The sequence below is a fragment of the Numenius arquata genome, chromosome 9 (assembly GCF_964106895.1).
Source record: "Numenius arquata chromosome 9, bNumArq3.hap1.1, whole genome shotgun sequence".
In the NCBI taxonomy this organism is placed as follows: Eukaryota; Metazoa; Chordata; class Aves; order Charadriiformes; family Scolopacidae; genus Numenius; species Numenius arquata.
Window position 1 is genome coordinate 13,164,552 of NC_133584.1, and position 27,134 is coordinate 13,191,685.

At 48.0% G+C, this 27,134-nt stretch overlaps 1 protein-coding gene across 1 annotated transcript; it reads right to left on the minus strand.

The window, feature by feature from the left end:
- Window positions 1-571: 571 nt before the first annotated feature.
- Window positions 572-12,388, minus strand: CLDN1 (claudin 1). The gene is made up of 4 exons (XM_074153335.1): window positions 12,045-12,388; window positions 3,713-3,877; window positions 3,144-3,228; window positions 572-2,649 (listed from the first exon to the last, which is right to left on the minus strand). The coding sequence occupies exons 1-4, from the start codon at window positions 12,265-12,267 to the stop codon at window positions 2,487-2,489; spliced, it is 636 nt and encodes a 211-aa protein (XP_074009436.1). The 5' UTR covers window positions 12,268-12,388; the 3' UTR covers window positions 572-2,486.
- Between the last annotated feature and the right edge of the window lie 14,746 nt (window positions 12,389-27,134).

Genomic DNA, 27,134 nt, shown 5'->3' on the forward strand with positions numbered 1-27,134 from the left:
GATCCTGTTAACCAAGAAACATCAAGGAATTGCACAGAAGAGTTTAAGAGACACACATAGATCAGCAGGTCTCTTCATGCTCTGGAGGCAGAGCATCTCATGCAGATAGCCACAGCCTGCACATACCCTAGCCCAGATAAAGCTACAGAGAACAAGGCACTGCTGAAACACAAGAGCATCCCTCCTGGGAGTGCCTTGGTTCCACACCCCATCCCTACCCCATTCCTGCAGCTCCCACTCCCCTGCGAAGGAGCCATCTGCCTTCCCCCTACCCCTTCCTGCTCCACCCAGGGTGCAGCCTGCCTTGCCGAGGAGCAGACCTTCTGGTTCCTCGGCTGCAATCACAGCAGATTACTGGGTGAGTTTCTGCCAGAGGCCACAACTGCCTGACTCACTGCAGAAGATTTGTCCCCACCTATGTCTGCTGTAGATACAAACAGCTAAACAAGCTCCATACTGGCTGGCAGGCAGGCTCCCAAAAAGCCCAAGACCCACCCCCTCCCCTTCACTTCCATGCACACTGTCCAAGTTCTGCTCAAAAACAAGAAATGAAGTAATGCAGTCTGATTTTCCTTAAAAAAGTCCATTTATTGGAATTGTTTAAACACTTTATACAAGTTCCCAATATATGCATCTGCTCCCTGGCTTAGGGTTAATGCAAATAAAAGCACAGACTTCAGGAGCTCTTTAATGTGACCTGAGCTGCCACCTCTAAAGACAAGGTCTCATGAGGCAACTGCTGTGCACAGGCAGTTCCCCACGGAGAAGTGGAAACCAGCGTCCCAGCTCCAAGTACAGGCCAACATCAACTCAAGCCTGAAGCAAATGCTCTGGTTGGTTTCTTTTAGTAACTTTGAATTATGTTGCAGAGTCAGGTCAGACAGAGGTACAAGGCTTATACAAGCCACCAATGACATGGTTGTACATCACTCAGCCCCAGAGGCTCTGTGTCTACAGAAGGAAATAAAGAAATCTGATGCCTCTGAACACATATGCAATTATAAAACCTCGTCAGAAGCAACCAGTTTCCTTCTGCAGAAAAAACAAGGTTGAGCTTTGGGGAACTGGTATCATCCTTCTAGGAATTACGAGACTTAACTCCAGACGGTCTTAGCCAGTGTTAGTCAAACACCAAGTGACTGACTGGGTGTTTCAGAGGAATGGGTGGGAACGTTTGATGAGTTGCATTTCCCCCCCCCCCCGATACAACTTAATATGCAAGGATGGCTTTATCTTTAAAATGCTAGTTTCTTCCTCTTTTGTGAGCTTGGATTACAAGAAAATGCCATAATAATTGGGTCAGTTTCCTTGGAATTTGCCTTCATATCATCACTGAAAGTGTTTACAAGAAAAGAAGACAAGAGTCAAATGGCAGCATGTGAGGTATCCTTGGGGAAACATCAGGGAGCGGCAGTGCATTCAGTTTGGTTTAACACATTTAGCTGCATAAGGTGAAGTGAGATCAGTAACTGAGCCCAAATAAGAAAGACTCAAGAGGAGAGTGTTTGTTAAAAGGTGGCCTGTAACACACACACAAGGGGATAAAGCTTCAAGCTCAGTTAGGTACGGTAGTGGAAACATGGAGAAACAATCACTGGCACCACTTGGCATCTAAGGAACAGCGGCAACAGCCCCACCAGAGACACCCAGTGAAATCAGAAGGCAATCGTTTTTCTTTAGCTCTCCCCTGGCACCAGGGAAGCTGCAGCTGCTTTGGGTGTCTGCTAACCTCGGCAGTCACGATTTTGCAGCCTTTTGCTCAGACACAATCAATTTATGAGATCTTGTCAAAACAATAACAACAGTTAAGCCAAGCCACCTTACACTGCATTTTCCATTGGCCAACAGCATGTGCATGGACAGTTATGGATTTCAGTTTGTTAAGTCACAGCAATTTAATTGTGTCTGACCCTTCGCCATGCCAATCTGCACAGACAGGAGGGTGCTGAAGGTGACACCAAGACGACAGTACAAGAGCATTTTAGATCTCTTCAAACATTCCTACATGTAAAGTCTTTTCCCTAAAATTATGTTTCCCCTTAAGCTATTGGTTTCATCACTTTGTATATTATATATGTTCCTTTAATTACTACACACACCACACTGGGCTCTAACTTAATGGGATATGGGACTGAATTGTTACCATCTATTTTTTTAAAAAACAACTTAAAAAAAGCACCAACATCCATCTAAAAAAAACAGTATCATTTTTCCCTTTTACTCCCACATACTAAACTTAACCCAAGCTTGGAGGTTTCATCTTTCCAGTGGCAATACCTATGAACCTAGGCTAGCCTTCCTCCATGGGCTGGGAGAGAAAGGAGAAGTTATGTCCAGTAGCAAAGAGGATTATAAAAATATACACATTTTTGGGAGAAGAGGAAGGTAGAACCTAGAGTCTGAACTCTGCTCAGGACAGTGGCGTTGTAGCGTCCTCTCCAAAATGCTTTCACTACCAGTGCTGGCGGCTCCTCTTCTTTGTTTCATTATACATAATCCTTCCCTGTGGAGGGGGCATTTTTTGGATAGCCTCGGGTGGGTGGATACGATGTTTCTCTCCGTGGACAGGAGCAGCAGAGGAAGGCCCCCCCCAGAATGGCCAGAGAAGCAGCTGCCCAGCCTATGAAGAGAGCTGATCCAAATTCAAATCTGGGGGAGAAAGAAGAAAGAAAGTGAATGCTACAAGTAATGTCTCTGGGTTACAGTGTTAGCATGTTCATACAAAGCAGGAAGGAGCCGAAATTGGGATGGAAGCAGCTTCCTGACAGACAGCAGTTTGGAGCAGCCTGAAACTCAGCTGACCTTCAGAGCCCTGAGTTTTGTACACTGGGTTAGTCCAGTCTTTCAGCTCACTGCTGCAGGGCCAGGCTCTGTGCAAACCAGGCCTTAAGCATTTGGTGGAGGAAAAAAAATTGCAAAATTGACTTCAGTTAGGTCTCTGGCAGTGAAGATGCCTTAGAACAAAGCCAAGACTTACAAGCCACATGCATGATGAGATCTGGTCCTAATGCTCTTCCTGCAGTTTGAAGCCAACCCCACTAGCTCAGAAAATTCCCTTGTTTTTGAGCCACTGCTACTCAAAAGCTAAGCCCTGCAAGCATTTGCCATGCTGTACTATAGTGTTATATCAAATGGGTCAGTACCTGGTGTTGACTGGGGTGAAAGGATCATAAAAGGCCCGAGCCACTCGGTTGCCATACCATGATGTGGCCACCAATGCTGCCAAACCTGCACATGAAGGGAACACAACGTCATGACTTAAGAAAAAACAATCAACAAAATCACTGCAAAAATAAGCGTGTAGGAGAATGAGCATCTGGAGTGATGCTGAACTGCTGCTACCCTGGGAAGTTCTAAGCAGTTACTTAATGCTGGTTGGGAGAGAATTAAGAAAGGATTTAGGGTCACACACAGTTACATTGCACCAAAGGTAGGACTGCTGACAGCTTTTCACTGAAGCAGGGTGTGCAGATCAAACTCAGCTCTGCTAATAGAGATTGAAGGCATGCGGTCCATATAGAACTCATAATACCAGTGTGCCAAGAGACCTATTTGATGCCTCAGATAGCCAGAGTTCACTAGGGAATTCCCAGCCCAAAATGCTCTTGGAGCAATGTCAGCAAACCCTCCCCATCCTCTCACATCCTATGCAGGATAAATGCCATTTAGGAAACTGCACATTTAACATTGAACACATCTGTGTGTTACCAACCTGCAATGATGAAGATCACCCCACCGAAGACAGCCATCCGCATCTTCTTCACCTGGTCATCTTCCATACACTTCATGCATTTCATGCCAGTCACAGCAACAAATACAGCAACAAGGCCCAAGAGTATTGCCGCCACCATCAAAGCCCGTGTGGCCTGCAGACTGCCTAGAAGACATTAGGATTTGAGTTACCACAAAGAAAACTCAAGATACAAATAGAAATTCAAATTACTGGGGCTCAGTAATGGTGAGTCAAAATACTCTGCTCCCTGTTACACAGGATACAAACAAGCAGACATTCCTTTTTAGCTCTAAGCTCCCAGGAACTATCATGCATCAGGATCAGAGGACTCTCAGCCTCTTCTAAAATGCATGGCAATCAAGGGCATACAGCTTTTTTCAGGAAATGACCTGGGAATTGCCCTCAGTCATCTTTTGTTCCCTGATCATTTGAATCCCAATTGGAAGGACATATCTGTTTATCAAAAGAAGTATTCAGATTTAGGCTCTATCTTGACAAAGCATTTAGGCACGTTTTAATATGAATAGTGTCATACATATGAATAGTCCCACAGCAGAGAGCAAGGCCCTTTTGTTGCTCAACACTTCCAAAACCTGTCTTTTACATGAATACCTCAGTGTTAACTGAGATAATTTTGGTGCTAAATCCCTTTATTTTGTGTCCCAGAGGGTACAAAAAACCAGTTGCAACAGAAACAGGATTTTCCCAGCCAAGTGAAAAATAGGTTGTTTTTTCTGCCTAAGATATTTAGCTTATTAAACTCAAAGATATTCAAACATTTATTTAAGAGTCTCTTGTGCTTTTGAAGAACTGGAGCATGGGATGATGCCTTCCATAGGCAAGGGTTGTGTCTGCCTGAGTTCTCAGCAGACAGACTCCATCTACATTATCCAAGATTTGGTTTTATATTGACACATCTGAAGGCATAGACACACTAACCCTAGGAACTTGAGCTACTGAATTCAGATTTTCTTGATACCAAAGGAGAAAGAAAACAACTTCAATACTGAAAATTAAGTCATTACTGAAAATACATCATGTGACAAAACACCTGAGCAGCAGTGAAATAAGAGCCTGAGCTCTATTGCCTGCCAAATCAGGTTTGTTTGAATAGTATGGATTTTAATATACAGTCCTGTTAAGATCTGGGAACAAACAGGGCTGGTTAATCAGAGGAACAAGCTCCCAGGAGGATGCTGTAACCAAGGAAAAAGTGTCCCCTGACACAGAAGGCTACCTAGCAGTGACACGTGTACAGTTTTTGCAGAGTATCGCCAGAATCTGTTCTCAAGCCTGGAGCTCACCCCTCAGAAAGCAGACTGACTGCATTCTGCTAAAGCTCTGCAAAGCACTTCAAGCTTGGACAACTGCAAGATTTAAACCTACAGCAGAGCCCCGGTGAACCCATCACCACCTCTACTGCAAGAACAGGCTCTTTGGCTCGACTGAAAGACAGACTGGAGTTCAAACAGGACACTGGCCAGGAGGGTCCCACGGCCACACACCTTTCCTCTGCAGCTTCTTTACTACACTTTGCCCCACAGCACTGCTCATGCAGGAAAATTATTGTGATGCATACCAACAGGCTACCAGGCTCTAGTTCTGCTTTAAAACAGATCTGGATCTGTCTCTACACACATAGCTTTATTCTTCTGTAAATAGATTATGAAACCAGTTCAAAACCATGTAACAGAAAGGTAATATTCAGAGCAATAGGAAGTGACACACTTGCAAGAGGCTTGGCTTTCTTGGGAAAAATCCCACAATCTGCTTGGCTAAATGTCATGTCTTCCTTCCTTCAAAGAGGAAGGATGACAGCTCTGCACCGCCCAGGTGTTAATCAAAACCCATCTGTTGCATTGATTGCAGAAACCCATTTACAAAGTCATTTATCACTTTAACATAATCACAACAGCACTGTCCAAACACATTAAATATATTTATCTCCAATGTCAGAGATTACACTAAAAATATTTTGTAGCTTACAGAATTGATGCCAACATTCAGAAAGACTTCAGTTGGCAGGTTACCACCCAGACGACCAATTCAGCTGCAGCACACTTAGGGCTAAATTGTGCATTACAGTAGCAACTCTGGAGAGGCCAATGGCTGAAAACACTATCTCATACTTCACCTGGGAAAGAACATTTTCTGCAGAGGTACCAAATCTGTTTCATCAAGTCTACAGTAAGTTGGGCTTAGTCTTGCTATAGAAGCAGCACTTTATAAGAACACTCTATAGGAGAGGGTTTTGAAAGAGTTCTTTTCATGAAGCCAATAATAGGGTACGTTGTATCTCAAACAACTAGAAAACTAGTTGTAAGCGTGGAAAGAGACCTCTTGCCTTCAAACACAGTACTAAGGGACAAACACAGGAAGATTACATGACCTCAGGAGACTTTTAGCAGGTTTCATAGCTAGATCTTAAGATGTACAAGTATTAACTGGATGCACACAACAGCTTTGCAGAAGCAGACAAACAAAAAGCATCATTGTGAGCATTTCCCAAGGCCACCCACTTTCAGCAGATTTTGGAGGGATATCTCCTGGTGTCCTCACCCCTTCCTTACCCATGGCTCCATGGCATAAAAGGACAGAGGCATTTCAGAAACTTGCAGTAGGACAGGAAAACAGGTTGGAGCATTTGCAGAACAGATTGTTCCTTTATTCCAAAAAGTTTTAACGTGACATGACTGTATTAGCCAATCATCCTCCCCTCCGCCCAGCCTGGCTGCTCTGTTCTCTAGCACATGCTGGGAGACAGGGCTTTTGTCTCTCTACCACTTTTGCAATGTGTACAGTACATTGACTGCAGTTAATTATCATACAAGCTATGAGTTATCATGTACACATTAACAACCGCATTGTCAATGGAAGATGCGCATCCAGAAGTTGAGAAAGCTAGTTTAATATTAGTTCTGTTGTTCACACGGGCCTTTCCAGGTGCTTTAAAAAAAAAAACCCAGATTATATAAGTATAGTATTGTCTTAACCTGCTAAACAGGACTGGCTACTGACAACAAGTAGAAGTACTCTGCACCAATTTAACTTCACAACTTCTATCATATTAGAGAGAAACTGGATTTCCCCCCACACTCCTTGCTGCTGCAACCGTCTCCCCAACAGGAACAGGGCTTGTAGCCTCCCACACGATACACCATGGCTGTTGGGAAGCTCAGCAGCCCTTGGGGAAAAACAGTCCTGTACAAGGTGAGACACACTGGCCTGGCACCCAACAACAGCTGTCAGGTGGCAACAGTATTTTGTCAATATAAGCCACTATCCAGTCGGAAGCCAAGCCTTTTTATTGCTGGTTAGTAATGAGAGACCTGGCCTGAATAGCCAAGAAAGCAGCGAATACTGAAGAACAGAGGCTTAAAGCTACTGAGAATGTTTAGTAACAAATGTGAATCCTGCAAGCTGTAAACTACTGTGTAAATCCACAAAAATTGCATAGCAGCTCACACCTGTTTCACATAATGAAACCCACTTTTTATAAAACATACCAACAACCAACTTCAACTTATTGTTAGTGGGTTTGGAAATAAGCTACACAATGCAGTTTATCTAAAGCCTATGTAAGACTTTTTCCTTCCCACAACTATCATTACCTGACACAAGAGTAATTGCTGGCAACTGCTTAGTTATAAAAAAATAAAAGAAGGACTTCACCAGCATATATGTTTGAGGTTATTTTTCTGTCATCACATTTCCTTATTTATTCTATCATCTACATTACAGAAAAGCTGTTGGGACAGCACCATGGGATTTTTGTAATGCAAAATTGCTATAATGGCTCTGTGTGCAGATTTTTTTCTGATAGGGATGCTCATTGACTACCTTGTTTGTATTTAAACTGTGAACTTTTTCTTCCCTTCCCATGGGCCTCCATGCAACCAAGTGATGACAGAATACAAGTGAAGCAAACACTGTGCAGCTCGCTCTAATCTCTGCAAGGAAAGTTCCCCAGGAGTTCCAAGCAACCCTGTAGTGTAGGAAGCATGTTCCACCATCCACCTTCAAGAAAAATCAGCAGCCTTCAAAGCCTTCCCACTGGGGTTTCACAAAAGCCGAATCTCCTTGAAAGAACAGAACTTGAGATCCTGCTGTTACACCTCGCCAGCATGTAAAAGTTACTTTTGTGCAGCAGGCAAGGGAATGAAGATCTGAGCAAGCAATAATAGCTTCAGAGGTATCCAGCAAACATCTCACACTTTTCCAGTCCTTCTGGCTGGACCCAAAAGCCTAATGGCTTGGAGGCTTTCAAACCCCTTACCAGCCCCTGCAACAACCCTACACGCCATCACCATGATATGACCTACATGACATCAGATAGTCCAGTCTGGACTCCTTCAAAGCACCTCCCCACAAGTTTAGAAGACTGTACAGAGGAATCTGGACAGCATGTAGACTCAGAGCGTTGTGTTTCTTGCCAATATGGGAAGGCTGGGAAGTCTTCACTGCATGTCCAATGCAAAAGAGGCACATTTAGTAGGTGACAGTGGCCTTGTACTCAAAGTAAACACTCAGAGTGGCCTACCCCAAAGTAAATAAAGTTCAATGCCCTCCTGCAGTCACTCAATCAGCAGAGAAAGCACGCTGGTAAGACAGGCAACACGCAGTAGCACCATTTCCAGACTCCTGGTCAGAGGAGACCTGGGCAGCCCGTTTTCCCACAAAGCCTGGAAATTATCTTACCAAGAGATTTAGTAAGACATAGTAACACCAGATACTGAAGCTGCTTAGAAGCTGCTTGTAGAGCAATAAAGCCAGAGTATTGCAACAGACTCCCATCCTCTCTTGTAGACACACAACACAGCACCACACAGGAACAGCCTCGGTGGCATTCCAAGTAACCCTCTGCCTTCTCAAAGCGCTGCACAAGTGAGACCATTTTATCACTCGATCATGATTTTTCATGAGGAAGGAACAGGGATTGAGAAACACGGGAGCAAGTTAACCCTTAACCCACATGAAAGCACAGATACCAGCAGGTTCTACCTGCTTACTCCAGATCTATTTGGACACATTTGTCCCTCATGCTATAGCTTTGGGGCCACCCTCCCAATTCCCCCACCATCACAACACAGCAGCAGTAACCTGAGCATGAACCTTCCTTCCCCCCACCCATCCTCTTCCCCAGCTCCTGGAACAGGCTCAGCCAGGGTACTAAAGATGTAGGAGGGGAGATTTCACATTTCAGTGATGCTGTTTGACCCAGAGGGCATCCAAACCCATGTTTATTTTCTGGGCTAGGGCACAAAGGCTCATTATGGATGTACTGGGTTTGGTGATGAAGTGGTAGATGAGTCTCAGCTTGTCTGAAGCACAGAATCTCTCCCAGCAAAACCAAACAGGGCAATGAGTATCTTCAGCTAAAACAGCCTAGACAGGACCCAGAACAACCTCTGCTCTGAACAGAAGAGTGTGGTTAAGTGGGGCTGAAAGCTTCCAGAGACAGGTACCAGGAGCCCTTCTCCCTCCTGTCTGAGACCATTCCCCTCAGATCCCGGAGGAGCACAAAGCTCAGCTAAGCTCCATGGACGATGCTGGAGGGCTACAAGAACAATGCTGAGGCTGTGCAACAAAGCCTTGTTGCAAGGGTGGCTTTTGTTGCCTCTATGTCTGCATGTGGCCACGCACTGCTTTTCACGTAAGCCAGCAAAACGCAGCTTTTCTATTGCCTGAATAGCAGCACTGACATAAGCCCTCAGCTGAACGCAGCTGCGGGAGAAGTGCCAGCATGGGTGCACTCCAGCAGTGTGGCCACACGGGAAGCTGGAGGCCCCTCAGTTGGCTAACGGTGCCCATCAGCTTGTGCCAACCCCATCTCTGAGATGCAGCATCAGTCCAAGCAACCAAATGCTGGCATATCTAGAGGAATGACAATAGCTACCAGATAGAAGCTTGCTAGCAAAGTTTTCCAGCCGTTCCCACAACCACGAATTACTGCAGGTGTGTGTAAGGAGGCTCAGTCCTTTCTACAGGAACAAAGTAATTACAGATCTGAGCCTCTCCCATCAGCGCATGAGGCTTTGACATGTGAAGCTCTGGTAGGAACGCACGACCAGGCAGGAGAAGTTTTTCTGCCCACATAGCTGTCCCACCTTCACCATGACATAAATGAATGCAGTAAAGGGAGCTCCTTACTGCAGGGCTGCACCTGTCCCAGGGTGCGGCTGTTGAACTGGGTGCAAATGGGGGTTTTTCGCACCTCCACCCAAACCAACATTGCTGGTCCCTGCCCAAGCCTATGTGGCTGTAAGACTTTGAAGGGAGACCAGGCAGGGAAAACAGAAGATAAGGTCTATGTCCCTAAGCATGATCTGCTTTCAAGCCGGAAAAGCGCAAGCCAGGGTATGAAAGAACGAGGAGTCCTTTAGCCAGCTCTCACTGACTTTCCCAACGAGGAAAGCATCCCCGGCGATTTCCATATTTTTTCGGGCTACCTAGGAATTTTCAGGCAAGTGTGCCCTGTAGGGCATGGGGCTCTGTAAGAGGACAAAAGGCCGCTAGTAGCTCAGCCTGGTTCCTGGCACCTCACACCTCCCTCCCCCGTAGCCCTGGAAGAGAAGAGCCCTTATTGTTTGCATGACAAAGGTGAGGGGAGCAGGTGGTTTTCAACTCTCAGCCATGAATGGGGCAGGTCTGAAGGTCCTCGGGCAGGTTTTTAGGAGTCTGTTCAAGCCAGGCTCCGCATCTGATTCTGCAGGCAGGTCTCATTTACAGCACAATGGGCTGCAGCCACACGGCCCCCGAGGCAAGCTTACCTTTCGCAACCCATCGAGGGGGTGGCTGGAGATTCCTCAGCCCTGCTGGCATCTTCGCCCCCCACCCCCAATGCGAGGTAAGAGGCTTGAAGCTGAGCTTATACATAATTACTACTCAAACCACCCCGGACTGTGTGCTTAGCCCAGCCCTGATTATCCACAGCCCTGCACCCTCTTAGTGCTAAGTGGGTGCACCGCACTCCTGAAGGGAGTAATTTGCGCCTCTGCCAACTGCAGGACCCACGGGTGTTCAGGGCAAGGGAGTGATTGATGTGGGCTAGCAATGAAGGTGGGGCCCGGGGTGTCCGGCTTCACTGCATGACACACAGGAAGGGCTGGTGGCAAGCTAACTTGGGGATACTCCCCATGGTCCCCGGTTAATGTGAAAGCGCCTGCCCATTCCTTTGGGAAAGGGAAGGTGACCGAGATCGTAATTATTTTATTTATTAGGAAGGGAGAGGGATAAAGGTGTTGCAGGACACTACTAGACTCGGGATGAGATGAGGGATATTGAGAAAGGATGATTTTTTTTTTTTTTTAACTCCTTTGGGTGTCAGCATACGTTATACACTCCAGCGCTGTAGGACCAGCCCTCCTCCAGCTCGGTGTGACCGCCCCGAGTGACACCCCAGCAAGCCAGGCTGCAGCTCCTGCGCGCATGAGATGGCTTCGCCGTCCCAGGACAAGATAAGAGACCTGGAGTTTACCTTGATATACTGGTCTGCCTAAAAGCTACAGGCAGCGCTACCTGGGCTAGAGTCCAGCTCACCTGCTAAGCCCTTTGCCTAAAAGGCCCCAAGGGAGTAGCAGCGACTTTCCCAGAGAACAAAAGACCAAAACAGTCAAACGCAGAAAGAAAAGGCCCCGTGCTGGAAAAGACCACTTCAGCATCGCTGATGAACTGGGCTCCCTGCTGAGCCATACCCAAACGAAGGCAGTCCCCGTCTGAACTTCCACAGCCAAAACTTCTTGTTCGCAATCACGGCGCCTTCCCGATCACACATGGAGGGCCTGACCATTCTTCTCCAGGGACAGTTTTTAGGGAGACAGGCTCCGGTTCCCCGTATAATCTCCCCCCCTCCAGGTACTGCCCCGCCGACTCCCCCCCGCCTGGGGAGGCCAGACCGCCGCGGGATGCGCTTCAGCAGGCGCCACAGAGCCCCGGCTGCCCCGAAGGACAGTCACCGGGGGAAGGAGGGTCACTCTCAGCCCCGGTGGGGAGAGCTACCGGGAGAACCCCAAGAGACACCAATCTGAGCACCGACGGGACGACGGGCGACCTCAAGCCCTGCACCTGCACCTTCAACCCCGAAGGAACGGACGGCGTAACTCCAACGGGACAGAGACCTTGATACCCGACGGCACCGGCAGCCCCAGCGGGGCAGGCACTGGGCAAGGGGGGAACGACAGGACGGTCGGGACTGATACCCTCAACTCCGACTGAAGGCGTTGGGGCGGAGGGGATGACCCCGACGGGACGGACACCCCCAGCCCCAACAGAACGGGCACCCCAACACCCGCAACCCCTAGCCCCTACTTACTTTCCAGCTTGAGCAGCGAGTCGTACACCTTGCACTGGATCTGCCCCGTGCTCTGCATGGCGCACGACATCCACAGCCCCTCGTAGAGCGCCTGGGCCGTGACGATGTTGTCCCCCGCGTAGGATGCCATCTTCCACTGGGGCATGGCGGTGCTGATGATGATGCCGATCCAGCCCAGGAAGGCCAGCACGAAGCCCAGGAGTTGCAATCCCCCGCTGGCCATGTCTGCGCGGAGCCGGGCCGGGCCGGGGTGGGGTCGGGGGAGCGCAGGGAAGCGGCTGCTCCGCACCGGCGGAGGGTCGCTGCCAGGGGAGTAAGAGATCGCGCCCGGCTCCGCGCACCGCACTGCCGCCCGCGCGGCTCCCCGCGCACCTTATAAAGCCGCACAAAGGGCGCCCCCTGGCGACCGTGCCCCCCCCCCCGCCCCGCCCCGCGGGGTTTTCCGCGGTGGGACGCGGCCCCTCGCATCCCCCTCCCACCCCCCCGCCTTCCCCCGCAGTGAAACCGCTCTGGCTGCTGCCGCCCCTCCCGCCCTCCCTTCTTCCTCCCTGGGGCGCAGCGTCGGGGGGGATGCCGACACCCCCGCGGTGAGGGGGCCAGCAAACTGCCACCCCCGCCTTCCCGGGGAGTAGCCCCTGCTTCCAGGGTTTCGCCCCGACCCACACCCCCTGGCGCACTCACCCGCCCTCACTGCCTCTGGAGAAACGGCTGGTGGGACTGTCCCTTCTGTCCCCCACGGGGCATGCCAGGGGATGTTTTGGGACCCTTGGAGGTTTTGGCACCTCTAAAGGGTGCCCTGGTTGTGCTTGTGGTCTCTCTCCTTCTAGAGCTGGGGGCCCTGAGAGCATGAACCCACACTCACCTTCCCTGGGTCTTGCTACCTCTTGCTTTCCTTTAACAGCCAAAGCTGTAAACTTCCCTTTCGGTGAAGACACCCTCCCTGAGCCCCATCGGACAGGAAAGGTGGACATGGGGCTGTGCCCGTCCTACTTGTCCTGCTGGTGTCTGTGTGACCCACCTTCTCTAGTCCACCCCAGTGCCGCCAGTGCAAGGCAAGGGCAGGAGAGCATTTCCCATCTGGCAGACTCCCTGCCCAGCTCCCCGCACACGCGGGAATAAACTGCTGCAGAGGAAACAATAGAGAACTCATGGAAATTGTCAGGACCATGATTTTAAACGGCTTTCAAAGAGGCAGCTAAGCAAGCACTCATCATCCATGTACAAGTGCTGCCAGAACCCTAAATCCAAACTTTTGAGTCTATCATTTTAATAAAGATGATGTGCTGTACATCTTTGCATTAGTGGGTCTCTCTTAAAGGAGAAATTTTGATTTTTGAATGCTTCAGTGATTTACTAAGGCTTATTGAACAAGGGAATTACAGACCAGGAAGGAGTGTCCTCTTTCTTGGGTGTGTATTTGTCCAGTTGCTATAGTTTCCCTTTCTCCTACGTGAATATTTGAATATTGACAGATCCGGACTGAGAACAGGCTGAGTGAGGAAACAATGTCTCCTTCAGAGGGCCCGGGGAGCACTCGGCATGGTCTGCCTGGTGCTGCCTGCCTTCACCAGGGGCTGGATGGAGGTGATGTTCAGCCTGGACCTGCTGTAATCCCAGGCTCTAAGATAAACAGGTGATAATTACTGATAAACGTCCTGCTGGAGGTAGTGATGGGGTTGTATTGTTTTGACAGTGTGGTTTGCTGCATTCTGATGACTTCGGAGATTTTGCTGGAGCTGCTTCCTGAGATTTGCAAATAGACAAACAAACAGACTCGTGATTACCTGACCAGTCCTGCGCAACGCTGGGGGGGGTCAAAGGGGAGAAAAGCAACTGCAATCTCGCCACACCGGGCAGAGACAAAGCAGGGCTGGTTTGCTCTGAAAACACTTGCAGCTGCCGGTCCCCAACGTCCAGCCAGCAGCGCTGGTGTGACGAAATCCATCCTAGTTACCTGGTAGCAAACTTTTCCAGTCATGTCCTTTTTCACTTGTGAAGGAATTAGGGAGCTGTGAATCTGCAACTGAAGAAATGGTGTTTTCCTGGGTCCCTGTGGACCCTAGTTTTGGGAGTGAAGGAGAGGAAAGCAGCAAAGTTCTCTTTGTCAATGCAGAGATAACAAAGTAGATGAATCTCTTTGTGTATTCATCAAAAACCTTGATACAGGGAGTAGGCAAACCTACTGGTGCTGGCTGTTGGAGCTGGTTCCTGGAGGAACAGTTCCTTGCCCGATGAAGAGGCAGGGCAGAAACCCATGCTAACCTGAGGAGAATAGGGTTAGGAGTGTCTGGATTTGATCATTGATGCTGGGCAGTCATATCAGCCTGATAATGTCCATCTGCAAAGGACTCTGCAGTCTTCCCAGGTGCTTTAGAGTGCTGAAGTGACTCACCCCTCTCCCGACCCTCCTACCACCCCCAAGACAGAGCAGGCAGCTCCTCACTGACTCCTGCAGTGTGAGGTCAGCTCTGGACAGGCGTACAAGATTCAAAGACACTTTTAGCGGGTTTAGATCCTTTGGCTACAGGCTCTGAGCAGCTGGGAGGGGAAACAGAGATGTTTTGTGGGGAAAGACTTGGGCTTTCTACTGAACCTTCTAGGAAAGTACAGGGAGGAGTCCTGGGTGGCAACAATCCGATTGCACTGCACTGGAAGGGACATCAAGAGTGGTCTTGAGGAGACACATGTAGCAGGCATATAGGCGTGTACTGTATGGTCTAACACTCTGACCATGCTGTTGAGTCTTGGAAGGACTGCAATCCATGCCCACCCTGTACTTGGGAACAGCTGGCCTTAGGGTGTGTCCTCGTGGCATTTTGGAGCCAGTTTGTGCCAAATCTGTCAGTAGTGTGAGTCTGACTGCTTGGACATACAGTAGGACACCATGCTGTGTTTCTTCCCCTTCCAGGAGGTCATGGAGCTTAGTCTGAAGACAGCCTTATTCTGTGAGCGGTGCTGTGGGATTAGTCTTCAGTGGCCTGGAGGTGGGTACTGTGTTCCTGAGGGTCTGTACAGCCATCCCATTGCTCCTCTGTCCCTGATCGGTGCTGCGCTGGGCGAATGCATGACAGAGTGGCCTTGGGTCAGACAAAGCCGATGAAAGGCGATACTGAGATACACCCAGGTGCTCCTGTACCTCCCATAATCCACGTAGGCTGCAGCACAGGCTCTTCCCTGTGCCTTTGTGTACACTTTCTAGGCATAAGTTCAGCGTGTGCATCTTGCTTTGTGGAAGTGAGAGCTTGGAGTCAAGTTCTTTTGTCTCTTTGACCATTGAACACCCCTGACAACCTGTATAAACACCTTGTGCACAGAGTCCCACCTTCATGAACACTCAATTTATACTTTGCTTTCCAGGGACAATTTGAAGTTGATACTCTTACTCATGTTTCATGAAAGATTTCAAAACCCAGTGATGCTTTCTGTGGACAACACAAGGAATTTGCAGAGCAAGATAAACACTGAAACTCCGCTTTTCCCCTTCATCACTCATCAGTGTTCTCAGTGCTTTGGAATTTGCAGAGAATTTTACAGCATCCCTAAGAGTATCAAGTCTCCTCTCCTGGTTCCTTCCTTTCTTTGAGACATGAAATATCTTATTTCTTTTCTTTAGATGATTTTCTGCACTGGTTCAACAGTCAAAATAAATGCTATTTTTACTTAGTAATCATAACCTTTCCTCGTCTGCCTAAGGTTCTTTTTTCACTGGAAGTCCCAAAGAGTTTTCACTCTATTTTCACATACTTTTTCTACCTGACTTTTGGGGAAATACCATTCCTTCAGGTCATTAATCTCAGCTGAAAGACCTGGGTTTATCCAAAATGTTGCAATCTCCTCTGTATTCTCTAGGCTAAAGGTACTCCAGTACTGACAGTCCTTAGTGACTGGCCTGTTCTTAAGTAAACATGTGAGTCTTCATTTTTTGCCCGTTACAAAGGCAGGATCAAGTGAGAAGAGGCATGACCATAGGCAGTTACCAGCATCAGACTCGGATGTTTTAGTCTGCAGGTAGACAGAGTCCTCTAATTGTTCATAGAGATTGTCCTCGTGCAACAGTCCTTGCTGCACTGAGCAAATGCTTAACATGGTCATGCCGCTCCTTTGGGTGTTGTTAGTCAGACAAGCAGCCTCACCTCCACACTCAGCAGAGATTTGTGCTCTGTGGGTAGTAAACGATACCTGTTTCCTTTTCTGGCAAAAACAAGCTTTAACACTTGCCAGGACTTGCAGGTGAGCAGCCTGGTTTCCTCTTCTCTCAGACGTTTCTCAGGGAAAATCTCGCTGTACAATGCCTGTGTTTCGAGAGCACAGGGTCACGTGTAATCCGCTGTCCTGGCATCCCCAAAAGCTGTCCCCCAGGCTGGCCTGAATTCATCCTTGAGCTAAAACTGATGTATTAGTGGGAAATATCTCATTCCAATTATAAGTTATTAAAAGTATGGTCAGGTGCACAGAGCAGGCACAGCTGCATGATCCTGGCTTCAGAGTGAAAACACAAGCTCCACACTTGGACCAGAAAATGGGAATGGCCAGAGACCATCAACCCAGTCCAGTGATTCTGGTGGCAGCCAGGCTCTGGTAGAGCCAGGGAATCACACAAGCACGTAGTGGCACAACCCTAAAATGTGTTACAGCCCACCATGAATGTCTGAATATATCCTGAGCCAGTGCCAGTACTTTTAACTTTAATTTTGCTCACTTGATTTTTTCTCCATAAACTTGGCTGTGTGTTTTTTCCAACTTCTAGCACCTGCACCATCCAGCAGCAAGGGGTTTTGCAGGTTTACTCTGTGTTTCACAGGAAAGTACATGATCTTGTTTCTTTTGAACCCTGCGACTTGCTGCTTCATTTGATGTCCACAAGGTTCTGGGGAAAAAGGACAGACTGGCGGGACCACCTGCATTTAGCTCTGGTTTACATTGTCTAGAAAAACTTTTAAATGACTTTGTTGTTTATCTATAGGCTGCCTTTTCTTCTCTCTCTCCCACTTACTCCCCCATCCATCCAGGAGAAACAACCCTGCTGAACCTTAGCTCCAAGCCTTGTTTTGCAGGCAGCGCCCAGATGTCTTTGCCCAGATGTCAGGAGGATCTAAGACGGCTGCAAATCTTTCCTGGGATTAGTCAGGATTGTGTTCAACCCAACCTGCAGTGAGGGGCAGACGTTGTGTTTGACCATGGTAGCAGCTGAAGCAGCCAAAGATCACAGCTTGCAGGGCTGCAGAGCACAGCAGCGCAAAGAAACCTTAACCCTTGATCAGCTACTGGCTATTGCAGGACAAAGTTTTGTCCATTCAGTACAAAGTTTTCAAAAAGGCTGCTGGAGAAGACTTCCTCCAAATTACTCTTGTTGCTTTAAAGGCAAGAGGATAGCGAAGAGCACCAAAACCAGAGTTTTTCCCTGGATACCCGAACTGAAATCTCCATTTCCAGGAGGAAAGCTCAGATTTCCACTTTGAAATTAAAATTTGTGGTTGATGGAGGCAGCATCACTTAGAGGGACTAAAAGGATTTATTTGATACTGATTACACACAGGGATTATATTGTGAAACTTAGATTTAAAATGGGCTGTATGAATTACTCCTTCTCAAATTTTGGGGGCCAGAAACACCATAGACCTCTCTGTGTTTGGTCAGTAGACATGACCTGGAATTCCTAATCTGCTGGAGATAAACCAAGCTAATAATCAACTCTCTTCTTGCAGTCATTCAAACATTTAGGTATCCTCAGTGGCTGTAAAAAAGCTGCGGTTTTGGGAGTAGTTTCACCCTGCTCTTCACATGACGGATTTCATCTGGCTCTTGTTAAAATATGCTTATATGCAACACACTGCAGTTGCATGAGGCTGGAGGCTGGCTGAACTCCTGGCTTCTCCTCCAAACCACTCTCCGGTGAGGGCTCTGGAAGGGATCCTGTCTCCTTGCCAGCTTCTCGGTTTTCACCTGCTGTCTTTGTTTTTTCTCGTCTCCTGAATCAGCAACCCACAAATAACCACACGGCCTGAGACTGTCCCTCAAAATGCCCCAAAACACTGAAATCATTCCTGTCTTTAAACAAGTGGGTTTGGCATGTATAAGGCTGCACCATGTGTGCCATTACCCACAGCTCTCAGACCAATGGGCTTGTCTGTGCAAGTCAGCAAGTTGCTGAGAAATAAAGGTGGTCCTGCATTTGGCCACTCACGTGTTGTTTACCAAAGTGATACTGGAAGCTCTGATAGAGATTCCATGGCACGAAACCCATCGCCAAGGGATTTGACCCATATGGTAGGATTTATTTTGCTTTCAATTTTTCTATTTTAGGATTGTTCTTTCACTGGACATTTTGTACCAGAGGCCAGAGACTGACAAAAGTCAGACACAATCAAATTAATGGAAACAATGAGTTTCACAGTACTAGGGAAGTAATGGTAGGAAAAGCAGTGAGTTATTAAACTTCTGCATGCTGTCAATAGAAGGTAGCTCTATATCATTTGTCATTCTCACAATGTATGAAACTACTCATGGTGTCAGATGCTGGGACAGATGTGGTGGGGAATCTAGGGAAGAGGCTCAGCAGTGAAGTGGCAGGTGGAGAGTGTGCCTTGTTGGAAGGGTCAACCACAAAGTGCAACCACTTTCCCCACTATGTCCCAGTAGGGCCAGGTAGAGCACAGCATCTTCTGGTGTTGCAGTCCCAGGGCAGGAGAGGGGGAGTAATGAGGGTAAGGGAAACCCAGGCCTGACTGAGAGGGAGAGGGAGGCAGATCTGTGCGTGTGAGTTTCATACTCAGTGCCTGAGCCGTGAGAGATGTACACCAATGTACCAATGTACCAATCCCTGGTACCATCCATGGAAGAGTTCTCTAAATGCAATTAGGAAAACATCTCTCAGCTCCTCCAGGGAATGGGCTCTGTGAAGATCTAACTCTTGACATCCAGCCATGCTGTTTCATCTCACTCTGTTTCTGATGCCTGCAAGGTCTTGGTCCTGGTCCTCCAGGGACCAGCTATAGCAGGGATCACATTTCTACCCGTATCTCACCACATCTCCACCAGGGACTCAGTGATGGGGGATGACTGTACTCATGTATGGGCTTGATGGCGTAGTTAAGGAATAAATTTCCTGAGATTGGCAAGTGAAGAATCTGATCACCTTCAGAATCACCACTGAAAAATCTTCTTCTTCTTCTTTGGAAGAACATCAGGTGGTTCTTCCTGAAATCAGATGAAGGAAGGAGGGGGGCATTGGAATGATATAACAAACAGATAAAAGGAGGAAGAAGAAAGGATGCTTGATGACTAGATCTGCAGTCCTCCTTGGGAACAGCTTTTAAATCAATACTGAAGACAGAGTTACCACCATGAAGCCAAAGTTACCACCACTTATGTTGCTTACCCAATGAGAAACTAAGCCATCAAGTTCAAGTACCTGTGGGTCTGGTTTTGGGGCAGCCTTTGTGTCAAGGAAAAGCCCAAGCCATAGTCAGCATTTTGGAGATTGCTCAAAGGTTCCCATCCCAGGATATGGCTATGTCTCACTTTTTTGAGCCTTGACCACAACCTCTATCCATTTCCTCAGCCTTTATGACATGTCAGATAATTGGTGCTGGGAAGATAAAATGATCTAGAGTCCCTCCTAGAAAGGTTCTACTATAAACTGCTGTAAGGTTTGTAGATCAGTCTGTTCAGGATCAACATAAAGTCTATGAGATAAAGTTTCAGTCTCTTTTGGGGTTGCTAAACTCAGTCCCTTGCACATATTGCTAGGAATTCCCCTAGGGATCTATTTGACCTAGCCTTTTTGAGGTTTACTTGGATATTGGAACAATTCAAGATACACAGACTACTGTGCTGTAGAAAATCTTATGAGAGGTCAGAACCAGTGAACAATTGCTCAGCATCCTCATGGATATGCTGAACCTGTACAGCCATCCTCCAACAAGTAGTTGTCTCTGGAAAGTGAGAGGAACAGTAGGATGGGATTTATAAGTACCGATATTCAATATGCTTCAGTCCCCTTTAAGACGCTGAAAACAGAGACAGGTAATTCTGAAACACTCAGTAGCTGTTGCTGTGACACACATGGCTGGATTTTCCAGTGGGGAGCGGGGTCAAACACTTAAAGAAGTCTTTAAATGTGGCCAGTTATTCTAGTGCCTATGTGGGAATGAAACTCTCAAAAATCCTTTGCTAAGTGCAAGACTCAGCTGTGCTGGAAGCAGAGCTTGTGCATGCATGTGTGTGCAAGGCAGAGGAGGAGGGAAGGGGCTTCTCCCCTGGACTTTCTGACACACACTTTATCGTTAGGACTGGGAGAGCACATTGGCAACCCAAGGTCATTATTTCAATGCCTAGAGGGAGTTTAAAACCCCAGTTATCTGCCCAGAGGCCAGAGGCTGGAGGTGTTTCTCTCACAGCTGTGTCTCTTCTCTGCTCATGAAAACTATTCCTTAAGCCCAGTGTACACAGAAGCTTGGCTGATGGGTGATTTGGGAGCACTCGGGTGAGCCCACACCCTGTGCTGTTGACAAAGAAGGCGCAAATGAAGCCTAAGCCAGAAGCAGGTGGAGGGATGGTCTCCTTTGGGAGAGCTTGGATGAGGAACAACACATCTCCATAAAGCACAGAAAGGGAAACTGAGAACCTACGTGAACCGTGACCACAGAGGCACAATAGGGACAGAATAGGAAAAAGAGGGAAAGGACATGCCATGCTTTCCTCCCCCAGTGCACAGAGAGACTCTAATGTTGGGGAGAGGACAGGGCAGGAGAGAGCAGACTCTGAAGACACTCCCTATATAAATGAGATGAGCTCCGGAGGCAGGAGTCACCCACTGGTGTGGTGTGTCCGGGGGCTGGGACTGCAGCTCAGCCCATGTCTCCCCATTCCTCAGGGAGTTTCTGTCAAGGATTAGACTGTCTTTCCTCTTCCTCCCTCCTCTTCTTCCATGGTTTTGTCCCCCACCCTACAACACAGCTTGGCTGCAAGGTGAAGGCAGAGGTTGATGGGGTATATGTGAGCCACGAGGGGCTCTGCTCACATTAGTTTGCTCAGCAGGGCAGGGGCATCCCTGCCCCGTCCCCACGCCTGGTGGGAGTCTTCGGGCGTTTGCAGTTGGCTTCTCCCTCTTGCTGGATCCCAGCTGTGGGCAGAGCACTGCCTGGGAGCGAGGGGGGCGGGCAGACCTGGTGGTCACTGCGGCAGCTCTAGGCAGGGTTTGGCGCGCAGCTTGGATGCTGGGTATTAAACAGAAGGGGACAGCGCGAGCGTGGGGAGGGACTGGTGGTGGGCAGGTGGGCAGACACTGATTTAAGAGAGTTGCAGCCCCAGAGCCCTGCAGGGAAACTCCTTGCAGATCCCGTACTCAAACCTGACCCACACTCACTTAACCAGGTCCCAAAACTGTCCCGTGCTCCTGGGCTGTGAATCACAGCAGCAACAGTTCTCTCCAACCCTCAGCTCTTTCTGTCCTTGCCTTTTTATAGCAGATCAAACATCCTGTTACCAAACTGCATTTGTAACCCAGCAGTTCCTTTTATCCCCCCTCGATGAGTCTCCTAGAGGATCTTTCATCACTCTCTGATAAGAAGGTTGGTGAATAGAAGAGAGAGGCACAGAGGTCTGAAGTGGATGTTTCTTGTGAAGTGAGTCACAAGAGGGGCTGGATTTCAGCCAGGAGAGGCTGCAGGGTGAAACACACGTACAACGGCCCCTCTCGCTTCAGCTGAAGTGAGCCGAGTTTCTGAGAAGCAGCTGCCAGAGCACAGACACAATGCAAACCCCTTCCACCATGGGACCCTTCTTCCTTTGCTTTTCTCTGGTTCTGTGGAAAGAGATAAATGTTCTCCCTGCTCTCCCTTCCCTTCCCGCACGATTGCTATTAGTAGCACAGACCTTGTGCTTCACACACGTTTTATCACCTTTTCATCAGGGCACAGGAAAGTTCAGGCTCACACTGGGAAACACACGCTTGGATGAGGATGACGCCGGTGGGACGTGGCAGGATATCAACAGCCCCCGGGGCTGCTTGGGGATGAGGGCTATTCACTGGAACTACTGACATGCCAAGAAAAGGTGTGTCTAATCCACTGCCCGGCTCCTCTGCCTATACACGCCTGCGTGGAGCTGGTATGCAGCGACAGCACTGTGTGTTCTCGGTGGCTGCTTTCAGGAAACCCGAGTGAGTGGTCATGCATGTTTTCACCGATAAGGATCTTACTGTGTGCCCTGGTGTTAAAGAGGAGCGGGGCTGTGACTCCTCGCTCTCAATCTAAGGCACTTCGTCAGTGCCTCAGTTTCCCCAGCTCTAAAATGGGGTTAGTAATACATCGTTGGGATTACGTGTTTCTCAGGTGTGGGATTTCATAGGTGGCTGTATAACAAAATGTATTGTTCTGAAGAAAGGTTGCAGGGTACTTTAACAGCCTGAAAAGACTGCCTCAAAATACTTATTATTTATTGCATTGGAGTGCTTGAAAAAACTGTTTTAAAGGAGTGGACACAAGCATCATACTTTTGTATACAGTATACACACACACACAGGGTTTTTACTTACCAATCCTTTAAGCTCCTATCTACTAGAAAATGCATTTGCTTTCCTATTTTCTTTCTTTACTTTCCTATTTTCTTTTAATCCTATATATTGCCTACTTGAAAAGTCACAGGTTGTTCAGACGGCTTACTGTTTTCCTTGGGGTTACCAAGATAACTCCAGGCTAAAGCCTAGGGTTTTGGACCGTATGGGCATGGCTGGAGTGGTGCATTACAGCTGACATACACTGCCCTGTAACTCATGTGTGTGCGCATCTCATATCCAAGGAGCACTGCTCTAGAGAGGAAGACATATAGAGGCTGTAGATGGTGGTGGATGAAGCAGGAGAATGGGGGGAGTACAACCAGGAGGGAGGAGGGGAAGAGCTGAGCGGACAAGCCCATGGAGTCTTCCACAATATCAGAAGAGTTCCTAAGGAAAATCTTCCTGAAGCTCTCCATCACCTCTGGCTCCCAAGCCGTGCCCATCAGAGAAGCCCCAGGCCCTGAACATGACAGTCACACCACTGACTGCTTGCTTGCTTGCAGTTGGGTCCATATTTCATGCATTAATGTGCAGTCACTGCTTCCCTCTTGCTCAAGGCCTTCTGTTGCACTATATATTAGACACTGTGGAAGTAAAGGAAGGACATAACCCTTTCGTGCTCACAGGACTGCGACCTCATTGGGGTGTAGCTGCAAGAATGGTTTTGTAGGTAGACAGGTAGAAACCAGCTATGTTCCTCTCAAGAGTGGTGGTAGTTTCTATCACTGTCTGTGATATAATGGCTTACCATTAACGGAGAGCCCAGACCACCTCGTGTTAATGAGTAATAAAAGCAATCAACCCATACTGCATTCATCTCTTAGCTAGGAGTGTGTGTAGACGAGGTGATAAGGCTGTTACATTAGCGAAGTTACGCTGCATTGATACCAGGCAGTTTAAGAGCCCTACAAGGCCAAGCTCTGATAATTAAATATTAGGATACCCTAAAGCTTTTGTTAGTGTCACGGTATTGTAAATGTTAGGCTAGCCAAGAGAATAAGATACTGTGAGCATATATAGTACAGCCTACAAATCCATTTGAAAGCTACATTGAGTCATGTCAGCCAGGTTTTAGGCTACACAAAGACATCTTGGGAGGTTATTTTGGGAGAGCTGTTTTCCGAAGCTGAGGGGACATCTGTCATGCTAAGCTAGGAAAGCAGAGTATGATGAGAAGCTGCTACAGACTTTACTTCATGAAGCTGCTGACTTGTTTTAAATAAAGAGTTTTAAATACATACCTTGCCAGTTTCTACTGAATAAGAATATTATATTCTTTCTAACTACTCCAGCAGTTACTCTGGGACTGGTTGGAGACGTGGGCCTAATGAAAGATCAACTATTGGACTGGCCTCTCTGTCAGATGAAAATCACAAACCATCTTTATTTTGTTGCACACTCTGGAGCAGTCTTACACCAGGGAAATCTGGAGGATCCTGACCTGTTCTGCCACCAAGTCCAGGATGCTTATGAGCCCTGAGCTAGATGCAAATGGCTAGCGTTGAAGCCACTTCCTGTCCCCTGGTGACTCATGGCCAGGGAAGCGCTGGCATCCTGCTCTAGGAAGGGTCATTCACCTGCCCTGCCCTGCAGGGAGGGTGAGCACAAGGAGGTGGATGGACCTGGGACAGCAACACGAATTGCTGGGCATGCGGAAAATAAACAAGACTTTGCCAGGACTGCCATGGCAGCTATGGAGAGATGGAGTGAAGCACAGGCAGCACTGGCACATCAACATGCTGCCTTCATCCCTTAGTGGATTTTGCTCCTTGGGCTGGCATGCGCGGACATCTGATGTGCTAAACTGGAAGAACAGAGTATGACATGCTCATTACAAAAGCTTGGAAACACCCCTGTGGCTATTATGGTGGTCCTGCTGTTCCCCTGGGAGTGTTTTGCTTTCTACCTCTGTCATGGTCATACTGGGCACACTTTTCACCGTGCACCAAATGAGGAAAAATAGCCCCATTTTCCCCAGCTGGTCTTATCCTCTCAGAAAGAGACTTGTATTTGGGTGCAGGACAGAATGAGAAGGCAGGGAGATCCATATCATAGAATCATAGAATCATAGAATGGTTAGAGTTGGAATGGACTTTAAAGATCATCTGGTTCCAACCCCCCTGCCGTGGGCACGGACACCTCCACTAGAGCAGGTTGCTCAAAGCCCCATCCAGCCTGGCCTTAAACACTTCCAGGGATGGGGCATCCACAGCTTCCCTGGGCAACCTGTGCCAGTGCCTCACCACTCTCACAGTAAAGAATTTCTTTCTGGTATCTAATCTAAATCTCCCCTCTTCCAATTTAAAACCGTTACCCCTTGTCCTGTCATTACATTTCCTGACAAAGAGTCCCTCTCCGGCTCTCCTGTAGGCTCCCTTCAGATATTGGAAGGCTGCTATGAGGTCTCCCCAGAGCCTTCTCTTCTCCAGGCTGAACAACCCGAGCTCTCTCAGCCTGTCTTCATAGGAGAGGTGCTCCATCCCTCTGATCATCTTCATGGCCCTCCGCTGGACCTGTTCCAACAGGTCCATGTCCTTCCTGTGTTGAGGACTCCAAAGCTGGACAAAGTACTCCAGGTGGGGTCTCACGGGCATATATATACGATTATACTACATTTTCCTGGCTAATCCAGGCTCTGCTAATGTCAAACTCTGCTCTTAATCCGAGAGGGAAGGCTCTCTCAGATTTTCCAGTCCTTTTCTAAGATCACCACACCACTTTTTCTGAGTTACTACTAATAAAAAACTGGCTAGGATACCTTGTTTTGAAAACTGGTGCAGCCACAGGTCAGTTAATACAGTGCAAGACGAGTATACGAAGATCATGCATATTGTTAGTACCTCTCTCATATCAAGGCAATCTATATATATGTGGCTAATGAAAGTCATTATTCTTTGTGGGACCTGTGTGGCCAGTGCCATATCCCTATGGATGTCCCTTTGGATACCAGAAAACTCGGCAGAAACCATCATACTCACATAACCACACCAAGAAATATATCTGGCCGAGAAGGAAAAAGTTTCTCATTTGTCAGCTTGTAAGAATGGAATTAGAAAACAGAGAGCAGAAAAGGTAAAGGAGCAGAGTTCTGCATACCCTGGCTTTTTGACCTGGGACTTTTGTTCTTTTCCTAGTGTGTCCCAAAGCATGTACTTGAGGACCTCTTCTGTGATGTGACCCAGAGTAATCCTGGGATCAAGGCAAAAGATTGTTAATTCTGACAGTAAAACTGTCTCATGAGGTTATTATAGGAATTAATACGGGTTATATATTGTAAGAATAATAAACTTCTTTTTGCTATTGTATTTGCAGGGAAATCTCGGGGAAGAGAAAGCAAGCTTTGAGCTATTCTGTAAAAGTACCGACTGGCTCCATCTGGAGGTGACATCCAAGATGACAGACACCACTTGTTTGGGCAAGCAGACTGTAAGCAGAGCTGAGAGCAGAGCGAGAATCTGCTCCTCAGCCCTGTGGTAAAGACTTGTCCAGTAAAGGGACATGCCTCTTATGGTCTCTCCAGGTTTTTACGGCTTCTCTTTTCAAAAATAAAGGTCATTGAGGTGATGATTTCTGTGCATTTGTACCTTTAGGATAGAAGAAATTTCAGGTCCTGCTCCCCCTTGGTTTTCCTGGAAGATGCCCTGGAGCCCTGCTGGGTTTCTCAGCACTGTGAGAGAGTGAAAATCCTCCTTACAGAGGCCCTGTCCTTCTGTCCTCGGCAGCCTGTGTGACCCCTGCTCAGCCAGGGAGTCCTGCAGGAAGGTTGCAATGGCAGCAAGCAAGCAGGCAAAATCCAACCAAGTAAAACCCCCTAAACTAGCCGTGGCTTGAAAAGCCCAGGATTCCCACAGAATCAGAGCTCCATAACTGAGCTGAGATGGTTGTCAGTGTTGGCTCTGAAGGCCCATCGCTGCTGCCTTTTCCCTTCCCTTTCCAGTGACATTCTTATATTGAACTACATCATCACTGCATCAGAGACCAACAGGATAACCAAAGGGCCTGGGATCTACACAAAGACACTTTCTAGTTGCTCACTGCTGAGGCATGAACCAATGTAGAGGAATAACTGTGTGTGCATGAGGGCTCTTCTGTGTGTCCCTGAGCAGTGCTCAAAACTTCTGCCCTGAAGAACAAGTTTTGATTTTTTTTCTAATCCCTACTTTGCCAAAACCTGCAGTGACACCTGTTTTCCTTGGAAGTCCAGGACTCCAGTTACCTGCATACCACTTCTTCACAGCCCCATTTTTCTTCAGCCAGGCATGACAAGAGTTTTACCTGTGCAGGGCGGATTGGCTGCAGCAGCTCCCGTGGGTGCTCTTGCCCTCCTCCCATCCTCATTGCAGGTCAGCCTTGCTCCTGCGGCCATCACTAATGGATGGCATCTGTAGAAGTGAAAAGTTCCCGTTGTTTGTGGCTACTGGAAGAGGGTGGTATTGATCTGGGACACTGGACTCTGCCTCTACACCAGCTTCAAGAACAAGGGCTGGGCAGTGTTTTTCTCACACCCTTGAAAGTGCTGATCACCTGCTGGC